This window comes from Sitophilus oryzae, unplaced genomic scaffold, assembly GCF_002938485.1.
Source record: "Sitophilus oryzae breed Bouriz unplaced genomic scaffold, Soryzae_2.0 scaffold_1625_pilon_pilon, whole genome shotgun sequence".
NCBI classification, from domain to species: Eukaryota; Metazoa; Arthropoda; class Insecta; order Coleoptera; family Curculionidae; genus Sitophilus; species Sitophilus oryzae.
Window position 1 is genome coordinate 2,500,369 of NW_022146309.1, and position 16,383 is coordinate 2,516,751.

The following is a 16,383-nucleotide window of genomic DNA, read 5'->3' on the forward strand; positions in this document are numbered from 1 at the left end:
TCCGCCTGTAGGGGTCCCCGGTGGATGTCCGTCCGACGGGTGACGAGGGTGGCCCCAGACGAGGCGGCTTAATTGGGATGGGAACTGACTGGTGAGGCTTAATCGTCGACCAATGGGTCGAATCTGCATAAGGAAGGCAACCAGCACACACTCGCAGGCATGTCGTGGAAACATTTTTTTGTTTTTTGTCTTGGTCTGCCCCGCGTCGAATTTTGAAGGCAGAAAATGTCGGGAGGAGGCGAGCATAACCAGGCCTAACTTAAACCTGTTAAAAGTAAGTCTATTTTTTTATATTACATTAAATTGTAAACTTTTACTGTACTCTCTACCAAATAACTTTTCTATCGCAGCATGTAGCACTCAAAATTCTTTTTATATAAAGTGTTGTATATTTTAGTTTTTTTGTTACAACATACATGAGCTTCAATTTAAGGTAGAATAATTTGTATAGTAATTAGAACAACTTTTTTAAAACTTATAGTAGATATAAGTTTAAATTCTAATTTAACTTGTAGTTACTTATATAACTATTTTTTTTTTTCATTTCTTTAGGACAACCCGGGTTCGCAGCGCGATTTTAAAAAACGAGATGATCAGTCCCAAAAAATTTCGGATTGTTCCAGGCTCCGTCGAATACTTGGAAAACGTGTTTACTGTCAACTCTACAGGATCGACCGAAGTCCATGGAGTTGGGGGCATTCGATGTGCCCTATAGCAGTGAGACGCCACTGTTTTTTTCGCCGTATAATTATTATGGTGGGACTGAAAATGAACTTAAGCAAGATGAGATGGTGAGTTTTTATATTTTTACATTGTTTTTTTTTTTGTTGTCTATAGCTTGTTTTTTGTTTCTTCTAGCATATGTATTTGTTAGAAATATTCTAATATTTTATATTTTTTTCTCTTACAGGTGATACAGTATGGCTTGGAGAACTTCAAAAGTCGGTTCGCGTCGTGGTTCCAAAGCAGTAACTTTAGGTTCCCTACATTTACAGAATGTTGCATTAAGTACTCATTTTTTAATTTGCAATTTTTATATTTCATTTTTACTTTTTTTCTTACTCTATACAAGGCTTTAATATAAAGTTTTTTTAGCAATAATAAATGGGTAATAAAAAAATAACTCCAAAGAGACAAAATTAGGTATCATATTGTTTTTCTATTATATTTGGAAATATCTATTTTTCGTCTTATTTTAAAATTGGTAATATTTAATTTTTTTAATAGTAATTTTTAATTAAACGTAAATTAGTAAATAATGTAATTTCACATTATAATGAGAATTAAAGTATTAGTAATTTATTTTTGTTACTAAAATTAAATTAAGCTGCATATGAATCTTTTTAGTACTAAACTGCTTTGGAATGAATTTTTTGGGGGGACAACAGCAGGATTAGAGCCATCTTCTAGATGCCATCAGGTAAATTTATATAACTTTATATTTATCATTTTCATTGACTAAAAAAAGTGTTTTTCTTTTTTTAGGTAGGTGCGCTAGCGTAGTCGTTTGTTGTAGCATTATATCCCCTTTCCCCCTTTTTAAAAATGTTTGTAAGACGCCTGAAATTTGTATAAATTAGTTATATAAGTGGTCGAATAAGTATTGGTGAGACTTGGAAAATAGAAGAGGACAGAGAAGAGGATTGCTTTGAAATAGAAGGAAAGGAGATAGAAGATGTTTGAGGAAAGGAGGAGGATTTTGTTTGCTGTAACGGAAGTTTTTTGAATGAAATTTGGAGCAACTGTATTAAGGTAATTTTTTTCATCTAGTTACAAAAAGTAAATACTTATCACAACTTTTATTTTATTTATAGATGTTATTGGTATCTTGGACATCAAGTTTCATTTATTTATGTATTATATGCATATTTATTGGTGGAAATGTAGAATGGCAGCTGTTATAACAACTTGGATGGATTATTAGAAACACCAAAGAACTTTTGACATAATTTAAACTGCGAAAAGGCTCACAAATAACCAATTTATTCTACAGTAGACACAGGACATTAAATTGACTTCAACAACGCAGATATCTCTCAAAAATGGTAAGTTTTTTTCACATTATTTTCTTTCCTATTAAAGTTTTTGGAAAGCTTGGAATTTTGGTTTGGTTAGGTTAGGTTAGTTAGTTGACATATTTTACACATAATGTGTATATTTCAATAACTTTAGGTGCAATATTTAATTTTAAATTTATTAGGCGAATTTTTTTATTCAAATCAACTTAATTTTGTATTTTGCTTATCTATATTGATATTACAATGTTTTCATTTATCTACATATATAAAATGCTAATGTTTATCTGTGTCGTCTCTACTGAAGTAACGACTTGCTCTAGAATGTTTTTTTTTTACTAAAAGATAGCTAATTGGCTCTTCTAAAAACTGTCGTCGCCGGATTTTTTGTTTTTTATTTAATTAAAAAAAAATAAAAAGTATTTTTTTTTCTGATGTGGCGGATGCGCCAGGCTTCAACTTGTTTATTTTAATTTTCTACATTGATACAAATTAATATACTTATTAATATTTGTTTATTTTTTAATTTTTAGATATCGGTTCGAGTGATGTACTGGGCGTTAATAGTTGCTGTTACAAAACTTCAAATGAGTTACTACTGTACATAAGTTGGAGGAATGCCAAGGAATTTTTTGAATAAAGTGATACTGGAAATCTTACTCACAAATGACAATTTTAAGATACAATCAATAGTATTTGGATTGATTGGCCTTCATTACCGTTGCGCTATGAAAATGGTAAGTTATTTTTATTTTTTTATTATTTTTTAAGTCTACAATTTATGTATTTAACTGCAAAATTGTAGGCTTCAAATTCAAAATAAAATAAGTTTGAGATTGAAAATATATATTAATATATTTTTTTAAATCTCTGTAGTTATTTACAAATTTGTATCAGACTATTTTAATTTTATTTAGTATGTTTTCTTTTTGTAAAAATCTATGAATATTTGAAATATTTTAAAGAGTTACTATTGCGTTTATTTTTTTAATATCTACCTAACGTATTAAAAAAAACAAAATTTTTTATTCCAAAATGTGTGAAGAAACTGATTTTATAAAAATTTACTTATTTATTTTTTGTATTTTTAGTAAGCAATACAAATTGGTATTAATGGACGTTTTGACAGCTGTTTTCAATCCAAGTTCCAGTTTTAATGGAAAATCTTTAATGGACACTGAAAAATGCCATTTACTGGATTGACTTCAACACCTGTTGTCTTTTAATAATGGTAAGTTATGCCTCTCAACTTATTCTTATAAAATTTATTATAAAAATATTAAATTTTATAAAAATATATCTTTTAATTTTATATCTTATAAAAATATTAAATTTTCCATCGTATTCAAGTTCTTTTGGTCCAATATTAACATGGTCTATTTTTATTTTAACTAAAACAATAATAAAAGATTATTAAAGGCAGGACAAAATAAAATACAGACACTGTATTACTGGTTGCATATAGCGATCTTGGAAAAAAATGCAGTTTTTAAATCTGGTTTTAATAATTATTAATTATTAAAGTTTCCACTAAGATAAGCACAATAAAATTACGGTATGGTAAATATAAGTTGATTTTTTTTATTTTGATATTTTTAGTACAGCAGATACCTTATTTATATTTTTATCGATCGTTAAAACCGCAAATATTAATATAAAAATTATAATTATTTTTTATTAGAGTTCATTTAAGATCTTTATTGTATGTGACTTATTTAAATTGGTATAATAGCCGTATATTTATGATTTTACATAGTTCTAAACAAGTTCTAAATATTAATATTTTTTTTGTTTTTAAAAATCTTTAAAAATTGATTCATTAAAAAATTACTTAATACTTTTTTTGAATTTTAGGTATACAATGGGACAATTGGTGTTAGAAGTCAACAAGTAGTACTAGTTGCAAATAATATATTATGGCGGCCATCAAAAAACTTTAAATGAAATGAAAGTTGCAGAAAAAGACTCAGAGGACTGTACTTAATAGCTGTTAGAGTGGATGCAGTCCTTCATCAATGGTAAGTTATTTCAGGCGTCTAAATGCTAAACCTGACAAGTCCATTGAAATCAATTTTACAAAATACATTAAAAATTATTTAAAATGTTATGAATAGTAGAAAGAATAATAAATCTGCCTGACTGAATTTATCTGGTGTATTATTTCTTGAAAATATTTTGCATAAAAATGTAATTCAGAGTTTCTCTTGGGATAACGAATTAAATGCTCTATAGATCTCAATTTTTCAAAATGAGTCACTTGTCGGGTTTTGCATTTAGACGTCTCATTTATTTATTTAATTTTTTTTTATTAAATTTCTTTAACAAGGTTGAAAATTATGATAAATTTAGTATGGACAAACTGACGTCATAATTTTTTTTATTGCCTATTTAAATTTTTTATATTTTAATTTTTTTTTGTGCTTTCAGTGAGCTGAAGAAATTGATGGTAATGGACATTTTGACAGCTACTGTCACAACTCAACGAACAAGTTGCAGCTTTGAAGGAACATTTTTGATTGGATACAGAAAGATGTCAGTCGTTTCAGGATGTAAAGTTAATAGAACCAGGGTCGGGCTCGACATCTGTTGCCTTTTAATAATGGTAAGTTATTTTGATCATTTTATATACAAAGATTTTCATACAACTGGTTCATTAAAAGTTTTTCACGGTATATATTTTTCTAAGTCCTGTAACTGGTTTAATTTGGACTAAATTTAATTTTAAAACACTTTTAATGGACTAGTTACGTGAAATACCCTGTATATATTGTCATAAAGTGGCATTGATGAGCTTGAAAATTTTGTAAAATGATTAAATTTTGCAGAATATTCGTACTCCGCAGTTTGTACAGTTGGCATTTTATTTTGCCCTAAATTTTAACAGGTTTTAACTTTTTTTATTTTAGAAGCTAGAACATTCATTGAAAAAAAAAGAAATTATAAAGTTTTAGTTCAAGTTTTACTGTGTATTTTTTTAAATGGAAGACTCTATACATTAAAAATATATTAGATGGCAAATTTTTTAATTTCTGAAAGACACTCGTGCCCTTTCTTTGTAATAGTTTTATCAAAATTTAATAAAAAATACACCATAATTATTATGTTTATTTCTCTTTTTTTAATTTATAGGGCATTTCACTTAAAAATATACAGTTTTACCAATAACTGGGTGATACTTGAGAGTGTATGACATTTATAATAATAAAACCGCATTAAAACTTGACTGGAAAACTAATATAATTGTTTTTTTTTAATTTTTTAAGCTCAAAAAAATAAAAAGTTATGGCCAGTTAAAGTTGCAAAAACTACAATGCTAACAGTGTTTTACTGGTTGCATATCTTTAAATTTATTTCAAAATTTTTATTAAAGTTATCACCAAAATTACTAAATATTATTTTTTTCTTTTTCTATATATCTAGTAAATTAGATATTTATTTTTTGGTTTATTAGTAACTCATTATAATAATGTTTTATTTCCTTATCAAGGAATTTTACAATTTTTTATATCATTCCTGAAGTTATCATTAAAAGTTTTTTTTAAATTTTATACAACTCTTTATAGCTTATTCAAATTAATATAAAAAATGTCTATTATTTGTTATGTTACATAGTTCTAAATAATAATTTATGTTATTGTCTGTTTTCTGATAGCTTCAAAAATTGCTATAATAAAATATTACCTAATTTTTTTTTTATTTAGGCATACGATAGGACAATGGCTATTAGAAATCGATAAGACATACTAGCTGCAAATAATATGTATGATGGTCATAAAAGAGATTTAAATGAAATGAGAAACTCTTGTGCAGAAGAAATCAAGGAAAACCATTTTGAACTGCTGTTACTTAATAGCTGTTAGAGCGGATCCAGTTCTTCATCAATGGTAAGTAATTTATCTATCTTTTTTTAATTTCATTGGACAGCTTGATTTTTTTTTTAATATATACAAGCGTTTTTGTTCCAATATTAGAAAAGCCAACAACTATTAAAAATAGGCAGGACATAATAAAATGCTGATACTGTATTACTGGTTGCATATTGTTACGGATTCTGTTTGTCCACTAATTTAAACTCACGATAAAATACTTAACAGATTTATTTTCGCACTATATACACATAATTTATTGCTGATTACAACACACAATTAACTATTTAAAAAAATCCTTCGCCAAATTGTCAACATTCGCTATTCAAAACTGTTTGGTTTAAAATTACAGAACTCGTCACACACACCTTGACGATATATTAATGTTCCCACTAGAATAAACGCAATAAATATATACATATTTTAATAAACAAGAAGAAAAATGGTTACGAGTTGTTAAGGGCTGAGCCGTTTAATATTTTTCTTCTATTTTAATAAATATAATTTTAATTAATCTTTTTTGTTTTGTTTTTATTAATCTTGTTTTTAGAAATCTTCCAAAATTAATATAGTTAAAATTTACTTAATATTTTTTTGGAATTTTAGGTATATGCTGGGACAATTGCTGTTAAAAATCCACAAGCCGTACTATCTGTAAATATTATGGTGGACATGAAAAAGCTTTAAATGGAATGAAACTTACAAGAAAAGACTTAGAAAGACCATTTAGGACTGTACTTAATAGCTGTTGAAAAGTGGTCGCAGTCCTTTATCAATGGTAAGTTATTTATCTCTTTTTTCTTACTAAATTTCATCGACAAGCTTGAAAATTATGATAAGGTTTCATAATATTCAAGCTGCACAGGTCTCTGAGGTCAACGCCTATTGCTATATGATATTTATTAAATATTGATATAAAAACTTGTCAAAAATAATATTTAAATGAAAAAAAGGAAAAAGGTTTTAAACATACCGATTATTATTCAAAGGTGAAAACCTTAATTTAAAAAAATATGAGCTTTACATTCTTTTAACATTTCATTATTTAATTTTTATACTAATTTTTTTTAAATGATATATTGTGGTCTACCTGACAGAAATAATTGTCATCAATAATTGTTATTTTAAAAGCCACTATAATGCTGTTTTTTTTTCTCATAGGGTATATACAAATTATTAATTTAAAAAACATAGTTATTGCATTAATGAAAATATATTTATTTTAATATTTACATAGATCGTTTTATTCCTTTTTTTAATATTATTTTTATTTTATTTTTTAGATATCTCTGCATTTTCTTAACAATGGATATCAACAGTTGCTCCTACTCCTCACTTTCCTCTTTCACTCAAAATAAAGCAGACTCAATACTTCTCAATGCCTCACCAAGGTTCGTTAGCTTCATTAATATTGTTATTGTTTCAATAAATTTGTTTACTGGTTTTTATCCTGTTCTTAACTATTTAAGTATATCAGGCGTCATATTAGTGTCATTGATTATTTGTAAAATTTTGATAATCTGGATAAAAATCTTTTTTTTTTTAAATAGGACCATTATTTCTGTTTATATTATCTTTTTATTTATTTATTTTGATACTCTATTTATAATCTAATCGCCTCTAGTTTGAGGCATGTTTGATTAATTTTAAATCATTAAAATCTATGCATTAATCTTTATGAAAAATATGTTGAGCAATATTATAGTAATCTGTTATAATTTCTCTTAAGCTTTTTTTCAATCTCATTTATCTTTTATTTTTGCATTCATTAAAGGTCATTAGATATTGTAATTATTAATTAAATTGTTAGTTGTATTATAACGTAATATTTTTTTAATAGAATTAAAGACATTCTTTATAAATTTGTATCATTACCAATTATTTATAGTAGTAGTTTTTTAGTTATTTTTAATTAATTACTCTAAATTTATTCCGGATTATCAAAATTATAAATGTTATGCTTGCGCAGCTGCGTCACTATAGCTCTATGAACACGAGTATTATTTTGGTTTTAAAGTTTATATTTTTACATATTTTATTTATAATAAATACATATATCTACGATCAGATGATAATTTAATAGTAATGGTCAATTTAATCATTTTTATAAGTTCTGGATTGATTATTTTTAGTAAAATAATCCATTTTGTTAATACTTGTGTTCATATAGTTTTTTTTTGCTTTTGTGAATTATTTTTGGTACCCTAGGACAGGATGGGGTGGTAAAGGGAATAATTGCCCCTCCCAGAAAGTAATTTATAAATAAAATAAAAATAATGACAATTCCAAGTTTATTTTTTTCCCACGATTACTAAAAAACCTTTTAGCAAAAATTTCATTCAAATCTACTAGTTTACTTAAATATCGCAATTATTCCTCCCAGATCCAGTCTGTAGATGCGCCACTGGCCTAGGGACGGATGTTTTTTCATGACTGATCAATTTTTGTCATTATAAAATATTTTTTTTTTCAAACGTCACAAAGTATTAATTTTTGCGACGTGATTGACAATATAAAAAATATTTTAATGCCTAGGCATAAAAATACGAAAAAATATATTATTAAACTGACATTAAGTGTCAAATTTAACTAGCGTAATCATAGTTTCTCGATATATAATTACTTACTTTTAAATGTTTTTATTTTATTTGCGTCGTTCTTTGTGTTTAAATCATTGCATCAATTATTTGTGACGTTTGAAAAAAATAGTATGTTCTATTCGGAGTAAAAATGACTTTTTGTGCCTCGCCTGTATGTCGAACGTACAGCGTCGCCACAAAAAGTATCATTTTTACTCCTAATAAATCGATATACATACTATTTTGTATTGTTTTATGTCATGTGTAATATAGTCTATCCAATGAGAGGAGCCCTGACAGTGACAGTTGTGTGTGTCATTTTAATTAACAGGTAAATTGTATTTTCTGTCATTTTTAAGAATGTCATCTGTCAAACTCTCCTTCGGCTCATTGAACAGGCTATATGACGTAAGCCATTTTGTATATATTTGTAATAATAATAATTTTAATGCAGCGAAATGGAACAAATTCGATAATAAATAAATAGGAATATGTCGTATAAAACGCTTGCCCACGTGGACTGACAAGATTTTTATACAGGGTTCGTCATGAAACAGTCGCTAATACCGATTTTCTATTGTATATTCTAAAATCTAGCGCATCTGTCATAACATAATACAAATTAACTTAACAATTTTATTTTTTACATACAACATTGCTGTTTGTCCTAATTTTAAACAAAAATTATACTACTTATTTATATCTTTTTCAATTTTTTTGTAAATAAATAAAAAATAAAAAGTTTTTGGTCAAGTTTTAATTTTAAATTAGCAAACATGTCATAAGCTCTCAATCGTTACAGTTATTGGTATAAACATGTTTAATGTTTTACCCTGTATATTAGGAGTGTATTAAATAGCACTTTTTTTCTGATTTCAAAGATTATCACACATGCTTTTTAATTTTAACAGTGTAAAAATGTTGTAAGTTGTCAATTTTGTTAGTGTTATTGGTATGAAATGTATGTTTTTAAAATGGGACACCCTGTATATTAAAAGTAAATATGATAGCAGATTTTTTTATATCAAATATATATTACACATTCTTTTATTTTTAACAGAGACAGAGTATATTCATATTATATCTAAATATATTCTAAGATCGCCTAGCGCATTCGCCATAATATAAACTAAGCGAAACTATTTATTTTTTTAAATAATATTTATTATCGCATTTATTCCATATTCATTTGTCTTGCTCGAAGTTCTGTAATTAATTATCTAGAAGTACATGGGGCACCATCTGTTTGTTATAACGCTTCTTTTTTAATATTTTGTCTGTGATATTTCAACTTAAAAACTTTGTGTTTGACGTTAGAATTATTTGCAAACGCTTCTTAAATATAAAATCGGATAATTAGTGGGTTTTTTGGCTTATTCGTAAAAAAACTTTCGATTTTTACGGACATGAGTTACATTTTTGCTAGCCCACTTCGTATTCTTGATACAGAACGAATTTGAAAATGTGGCAGTGTCAGATCCCTTCGTATCACAGTTATAAATAATTTTATGATTTTTTCGAAGAATCCAGTGAACTTATTAGTTTCTATTTTTGAAATTTTGACCAATGTTTATCTTTAATTGGGACAACCTGTATATTACGAAATTAATTCGTCCTTTTACAAGCGTATTAAAAATAGATGACACTGTGTCATTAAAACATGCAATATTTTTTTTTAGAAGAATCTTTACAAGCTTTTTTTTACACCCGGTAGGGTGTCCCATTTAAAAACAAAGTAAACATTGGTCAATATTTGGTATATAAAATTCTTAAAAGAAAAACTAAATAATTCTTTGGGTTCTACGTAAATAGTTTTATTAAAAGGCGTTTTTATCTTTTTGACATATCAGGCTAGTGAGATACGAGGGGTGTCTGAAATGCAACATTTTTATTATTTAAAAAAAAGCATCATTAAAAAAAAACATCATCCTTAGCATGAAAACTGCGAAGTTTAACTGCTATGTTGGTTTCACTTAAATGTAACTCCAGTTTGTAGAAACTGTTAGGTTCTATTAATAAGTCAAAAAACCTCAATTGCAACTAAAATGGATACTCCTGAGTCATGTACAGACTGTCCCATTTTGGTTGCAATTGATGATATCTCGGTCATAAGCAACCTTGAGCTAAATAGTCATGGCTTCCTTAGACCTTAGGAGTTTAGGAGACTATGACTAAAGGCTTGTTGACACGGTCCAAGTGTTATTGGACCTAGTACACTTGGATGCCATATAAGTATACTTATATTATGTATTCTACGCGCGTGGCTTGTTTGTACGCTGCTTGTATCTTATTAACTGTTTTATCCAAGTCGAGTTGGAAGGCTTTGTAACATCAAAGTAAGTCGGTAGCAAGCCTACTTGGATGTTATGAAGTTTTCCAACTCTACTTTGAGAAAACAGTTGATATCAACCATACAAATGCGTACGTAAGAAGCGCGCAACATCCTTAAGTATATTTATATGGCAATTATGGCAGCATCCAAGTGTATTTTGACCGAAGTATATCTGTACCGTGTCAACCGGGCTTAATGGAGAGATAACCCTCTTTTGCAACCACAGTGCGATGTAAATACTTGTATATAGGCACTTTTCATCATCCAGTATAAAATAAATAATCATTGTTTAAATCCATCCTTCTTGAATCTATGTTATGTAGTAATTTATCATAAATAAATAAACCTATTGAAATGAAAATAATTGTTTTTTAAAACGTGTGCACGTGGCGCCCTCTGGTGGTAATGCCCGGAACTAAAAATGATAGCAGCGCCCTCTGGTGTTAATGCCCGGAACTAAAATGATAGCAGCGCCCTCTGGTGTTAATGCCCGGAACTAAAAATGATGGCAGCGCCCTCTGGTGTTAATGCCCGGAACTAAAAAAATGCTAGTGGCGCCCTCTGGTGTTAATGCCCGGAACTAAAAAGGATAGCAGCGCCCTCTGGTGGTTAATGCCCGGAAATAAAAATGACGGCAGCGCCCTCTGGTGTTAATGCCCGGAACTAAAAATGATGGCAGCGCCCTCTGGTGTTAATGCCCGGAACTAAAATGATAGCAGCGCCCTCTGGTGGTAATGCCCGGAACTAAAAATGATAGCAGCGCCCTCTGGTGTTAATGCCCGGAACTTCAGTGCATATGTACTTTAGTTCGGTACATTGACACTAGGGCGCGCCACATAAACTAGTGTGCTTAATAAATTGTTTACTATAAAAAAAACAAATATTAAATTCATTATTTTGCGTATATTTGGTACATAAAATTTACATTAAAGAGAGAGGAATAAGGTATTAAAATTTACATTAAAGAATTAGGTATTTTTGACAGCATGTTCTAAGAACACGCTGTAAGTTTTTTGCAGCAAGTTCTAAAGCCTGGTTGACTTGGACTAAGTTACACTTGGATGCTGCCATAAAAGTATACTTTTATATGGATGCTGTGCGCGCCTCACTTGTAAGCTGATTCTATTTTGTCAAAGTCGAATTGGAAAGCTTTGTAGGATGATATGAAGCTTTCCAACTCGACTTGGATAAAACAGTTGATACGATACAAACAGCGTACAAGTGAGATGCGCGCAGCATTCATAAACTATACTTATATGGCAGCACTTGGTTCAAGTACACTTGGACCGCGTCAACCCGCCTTAGTGCGGTGTTACACTATGCGTTTCAGCAGCAACGTGTAAACCGGCCTTTAGAACGCGCTGCCTCTTACAGCAAGTTCTAAGAAGTAAGAACTTGCTGTAAGTTTCTTATAGCGAGTTCGAAAAACGTGCTGCTACAGGAAAATAAACAACAAATAAAATTTATCACAAAAATAAGGCGTCAGCGTTGGCTTGAAAATGGCAATCGATGATGTTTTATATAAAAATCAAATGTCATCAACCCAAAAATCAAATGCCATCAACCCAAAACTCTAACGCCGTTAACTCTAAACGCTACGCTCCAAACTACATATTTTGATTAATAAAGATAGAATCTTGCCGTTTGTGTAAATTTGAGTTACTTTTAAGCGAAATCAACATAGCCTTCTTAATTTCCATGCTACAGGACGATAAGAAGAAGACTGCATTTCAAACACCCCTCGTAATATGAACATATTTTTTTAAGATAAAGACATTTGCTTTGAAAAGAACGTTACACTGAATTATAATTTTACATTTGCAATAAGTTTTTATATCTGAATACAAGAGACAGTTAAAAGCATTTATCAAAATCACCCTGTAGCTCAAAAACTAAGAAGGTTATATATAACATGTGATTTAAAAAAAAAGTAAAAAAACTACGTCAAAGGCATCTGGGGAATGACAATCGATGATAATTTTGGCGAGGTTAATCTCTAGACGTCATTTAGCAAAATTTTACATAAAACTTCAATATTAACAGTTATTGTAGAAAGAATAAAAAAGGATAGAACGGTTCTAGACACACAAATCTATTAATAAAAAAAAATATTTTTTTCCTGTAATTTCAAACTACGCCATTTAAAAATCGTTTTTACTCAATATAAAAATAAATTACAACCTTCTTTAGTTCAACTGGCTGTAAACGCCATTAAACAATAAAGAAGAGGACGGGCCAAGAAAATGAAGTCTAGGGCTTGAGTTCGCAAAAATTGTCATCGTCATTCCCCAGCCGTTCATGACGCCGTTTTTTTTCGACCGTAGGGTATTTTATAAAAAATTAGTAGCACCTGCGAAAACCGCTACTTCCTATCTACGTTCATAAGGAAGAAATACTATAAAACATGAGATACCCATGTTAAACGGTTTCGTCATTTCCATATTTAGTTGCAATTAAGGGCTTTCTTGCTTATTAGTAAAGAATACTAAATGTCGAACTCGTTACTTAAATGAACCCATTATTTTTTTTTTGAAAGCAAAGATACATTACGCAAAATTGTCATGGCCCTCTTACTTTCGATGATACAACGTGTTGCAGTTTTACACACACCTCATACCGTATGATCGAAAAAAAATGGCGTCCAGTTGGCTGGGAAATAACGATCGATGACATTTCCCATATAAATTTACATATAAAATGACAGCGATCTTCATTTCATAGCCATCGCTGACGCTGTTTTTTCTCGATCATACGGTATTATATCAGTAGTAGAACATATTAGGTGGAACCAGAGGCATAAGAATAAGCTTTTTCTTAATATTTTTATCACACACCCTGTATACTTGTTAAAAAAATAATCTTCGTCCTTCACAAGCTTTCAAAATATATGTAATATTTTAGTTAAAAGTTGCTGAATTAATAATTCTAAAATAATACAAATAAAAATTTACATAGAGGACCATGCCAAGACAATGCTGCTATTATCTTTTAATTGGCGAAACCAATTTTGATCTATTTAATTTTTAAATGAAAAGTTTAAACAATAAAGAACTAAAAATAGTAATGAATACTAAGAACAATGACATAGGATATAACAAAATTTGAATTAAACTGTTTTACCCCTAATTATGGTGGCTTGTGAGAGGTTACATTAATTTCATAACAAATATACGGGCTGTCCCATTAATAGAAACTAAACATTGGTCGATATTTAAAAAAAACTATTTAAATTATTTAAAGAAATTAAAAAAGAAGTTCCATAGCAATGTTTTAAAATTTATTGATAAGTTGTCAGACTACTGAAATAGGAGATGTATCTGAAACTGTAAGATTTTCAAAATCACCCTGTATCATAGAAATTAAAATGGGACCGTGGCAATTTTATTTTTCATAAAAATCAAGTTTATAAAAATCGCAATGTCCTATCCTTACTAATGAACGAGAAAACTCAATTGGACAGTCTGTACAACATTATTGATTGATAAACTTTTTCTAGCAAGCGCCAATACTTTCAATAAAGCACACAAAGTGTGAAAATATCACTCATGAGGAAGTGACAAATACCATTCACATGAGTATACCAAACATTACGTTATAATTTAGAGCATAGCCGTTAGTTTTTCCTTGATTACGGAAGTTTTTACAAGGTTTGTTGTTTATTTTCCATTTAAACTAATAAAAATTAAAAATTGCATAAATTAATTAATCGCTCATCGCATGAATTAAAATTATACAAAAAAAATTGAAGTGAATAGTAGATAAATAAATAAAAAAACATATTAAATAACAAGGTAAACTTCTAGTTAACTGAAATTTTAAATAGCTTTAATATGTGCTCTAATATTACCGGCATATTTTGTCAAAGACTTTTGTAATAAAAAGATTGAAGTGGAAATCTCAAATTTAACACTGAGCCACCCTGTAGTAATTTAAACGATTTTTTTTAATTGAATTTTGAAAGCAATAGGTACTTACTTAGAAAGCAATAAACAAATATATTAATTATTCTACAAATTTTAAGTTTAAGGTGTTTGAATGAGTAAGAATCGATTAGGCAACCAGTTATACTAAAATTTAAAAATTGAGATAACTATTCTTAGATGATTTTTCTATGCAAAATGAGCTTTATATAATTAATTTACGCAATTTTCTACTAGAGTACAGTGGTGGATTAATCATTACACAATTACAAATCTTAATCCCATCACTGACTAAATATTTAAAGATTCCAAAACTACAGTTTACAGCCTTAAAATTAGTTCAGATAATTGATAAGTGCCAATTAAATAAATTATTCCAGAAAAAGCTTGCCAGATGCAGAGAAAACAACAGTATCAGCTCATAAGAATGTTATTTGATGAAATTTATTTGTGTCGAGTAATTTAAAGTAGTAATTACTTAAGCATAATAACTTTTGATATATTCTACTTTCAAATACCTGGATATATTTAATTTTTAAATATTCACAATGCCACAATTTTGTTATTTATAAAGTATCTACATATATAAAATGCTAATGTTTATCTGTGTCGTCTCTGCTGAAGTAACAACTTGCTCTAGAAAGTTGACTTTTTTACTAAAAGATAGCTAATTGGCTCTTCTAAAAACTCGTCGCCGGATTTTTTGTTTTTCATTTAATTAAAAAAAATAAGAAAAAAATAAAAGTATTTTTTTCCTGATGTCGTGGCGGACGCGCCAGGCTTCAACTAGTATTATTATAAAATTAAGGGTGTTTTATTTAAATAGCAGAGAAAGATATTATATTATATTTAGTTACCAACATAATATAAAGTATTTTAGTATAATTTGTTTTGACCTTCTGTTATACAGGGTTGTTCACCACATACGACACGGAGTATTGTAGCTAAACGATGAGATTTTTACAAATTGTGAGTTTGGGGTTCGTTGAAGGACTATTAGAGCTACAATTTAAAAATATTTTTACAAGATACAGAGTGTCCCAAATAAATAAAAAATATCAAAGTTGTATTTTTTTAAATGGAACACCCTGTATATTATTACATTTTTAGTTTCTACGATTAAAATAAAGGTAAATTTGATTAAGGTTTATTATACTTAAACCTTACCGTTTTTGAAATATTTTCAATTTTGTGAAATTGCAGTAAAAATTTTAAAGCTTCATTTCTCCAAGGGTGTCAATGTTTTTAATACTAAATATTTAATGAAGTTTATTTATTGATCAGTTATTGTGTTGCAATAATAAAAATAATACTACCTTATACAGAGTGTCTAAAAATTTATTTTAAATAATTATTAGCTTCAAACGGCAATAACTTCTTTAATTTAAATGGAATGCCCTGTATATTTTAGGAGAATCAGATGCACAATTAAATTGTCTATCAAATTGTATTATACCATTTTTACCTATCCCTTCAAGTTTTCGTAGAAAATGCATTTTCTTATAATTTAGACCTCATTTATCAATATATCCATGGAATATTGACATTTTAGATTGTTTTTAAAGCAACAAATGTACAAAATGTACAGACTAGTAATATTATCGTTTTTAGCAAAACGATAATATTACTAGCCCATTTGTATGCAAAAAGAAAACTATTTAAATCTTTATA

The 16,383-nt window shown here is 28.5% G+C and overlaps 1 protein-coding gene and 1 long non-coding RNA gene across 4 annotated transcripts; both read left to right on the forward strand.

Moving 5' to 3' along the window:
- The first annotated feature begins 23 nt into the window (after positions 1-23).
- Positions 24-1,099, forward strand: LOC115880537. Its single transcript, XM_030897762.1, has 3 exons — positions 24-274; positions 553-791; positions 911-1,099. The coding sequence occupies exons 1-3, from the start codon at positions 113-115 to the stop codon at positions 912-914; spliced, it is 405 nt and encodes a 134-aa protein (XP_030753622.1). The 5' UTR covers positions 24-112; the 3' UTR covers positions 915-1,099.
- A 125-nt stretch (positions 1,100-1,224) lies between these two features.
- LOC115880500 lies at positions 1,225-9,774 on the forward strand. 3 transcript variants are annotated; one of them, XR_004049886.1, is made up of 10 exons: positions 1,225-1,420; positions 1,486-1,752; positions 1,815-2,045; positions 2,549-2,752; positions 3,107-3,246; positions 3,870-4,033; positions 4,443-4,617; positions 5,717-5,899; positions 6,488-6,659; positions 7,165-9,774. It is a non-coding gene; the product is annotated as an uncharacterized LOC115880500 (long non-coding RNA). The 3 variants fall into 3 exon arrangements; XR_004049887.1 differs by having other exon boundaries at positions 3,111-3,246; XR_004049888.1 differs by having other exon boundaries at positions 1,581-1,752.
- Positions 9,775-16,383: the final 6,609 nt, after the last annotated feature.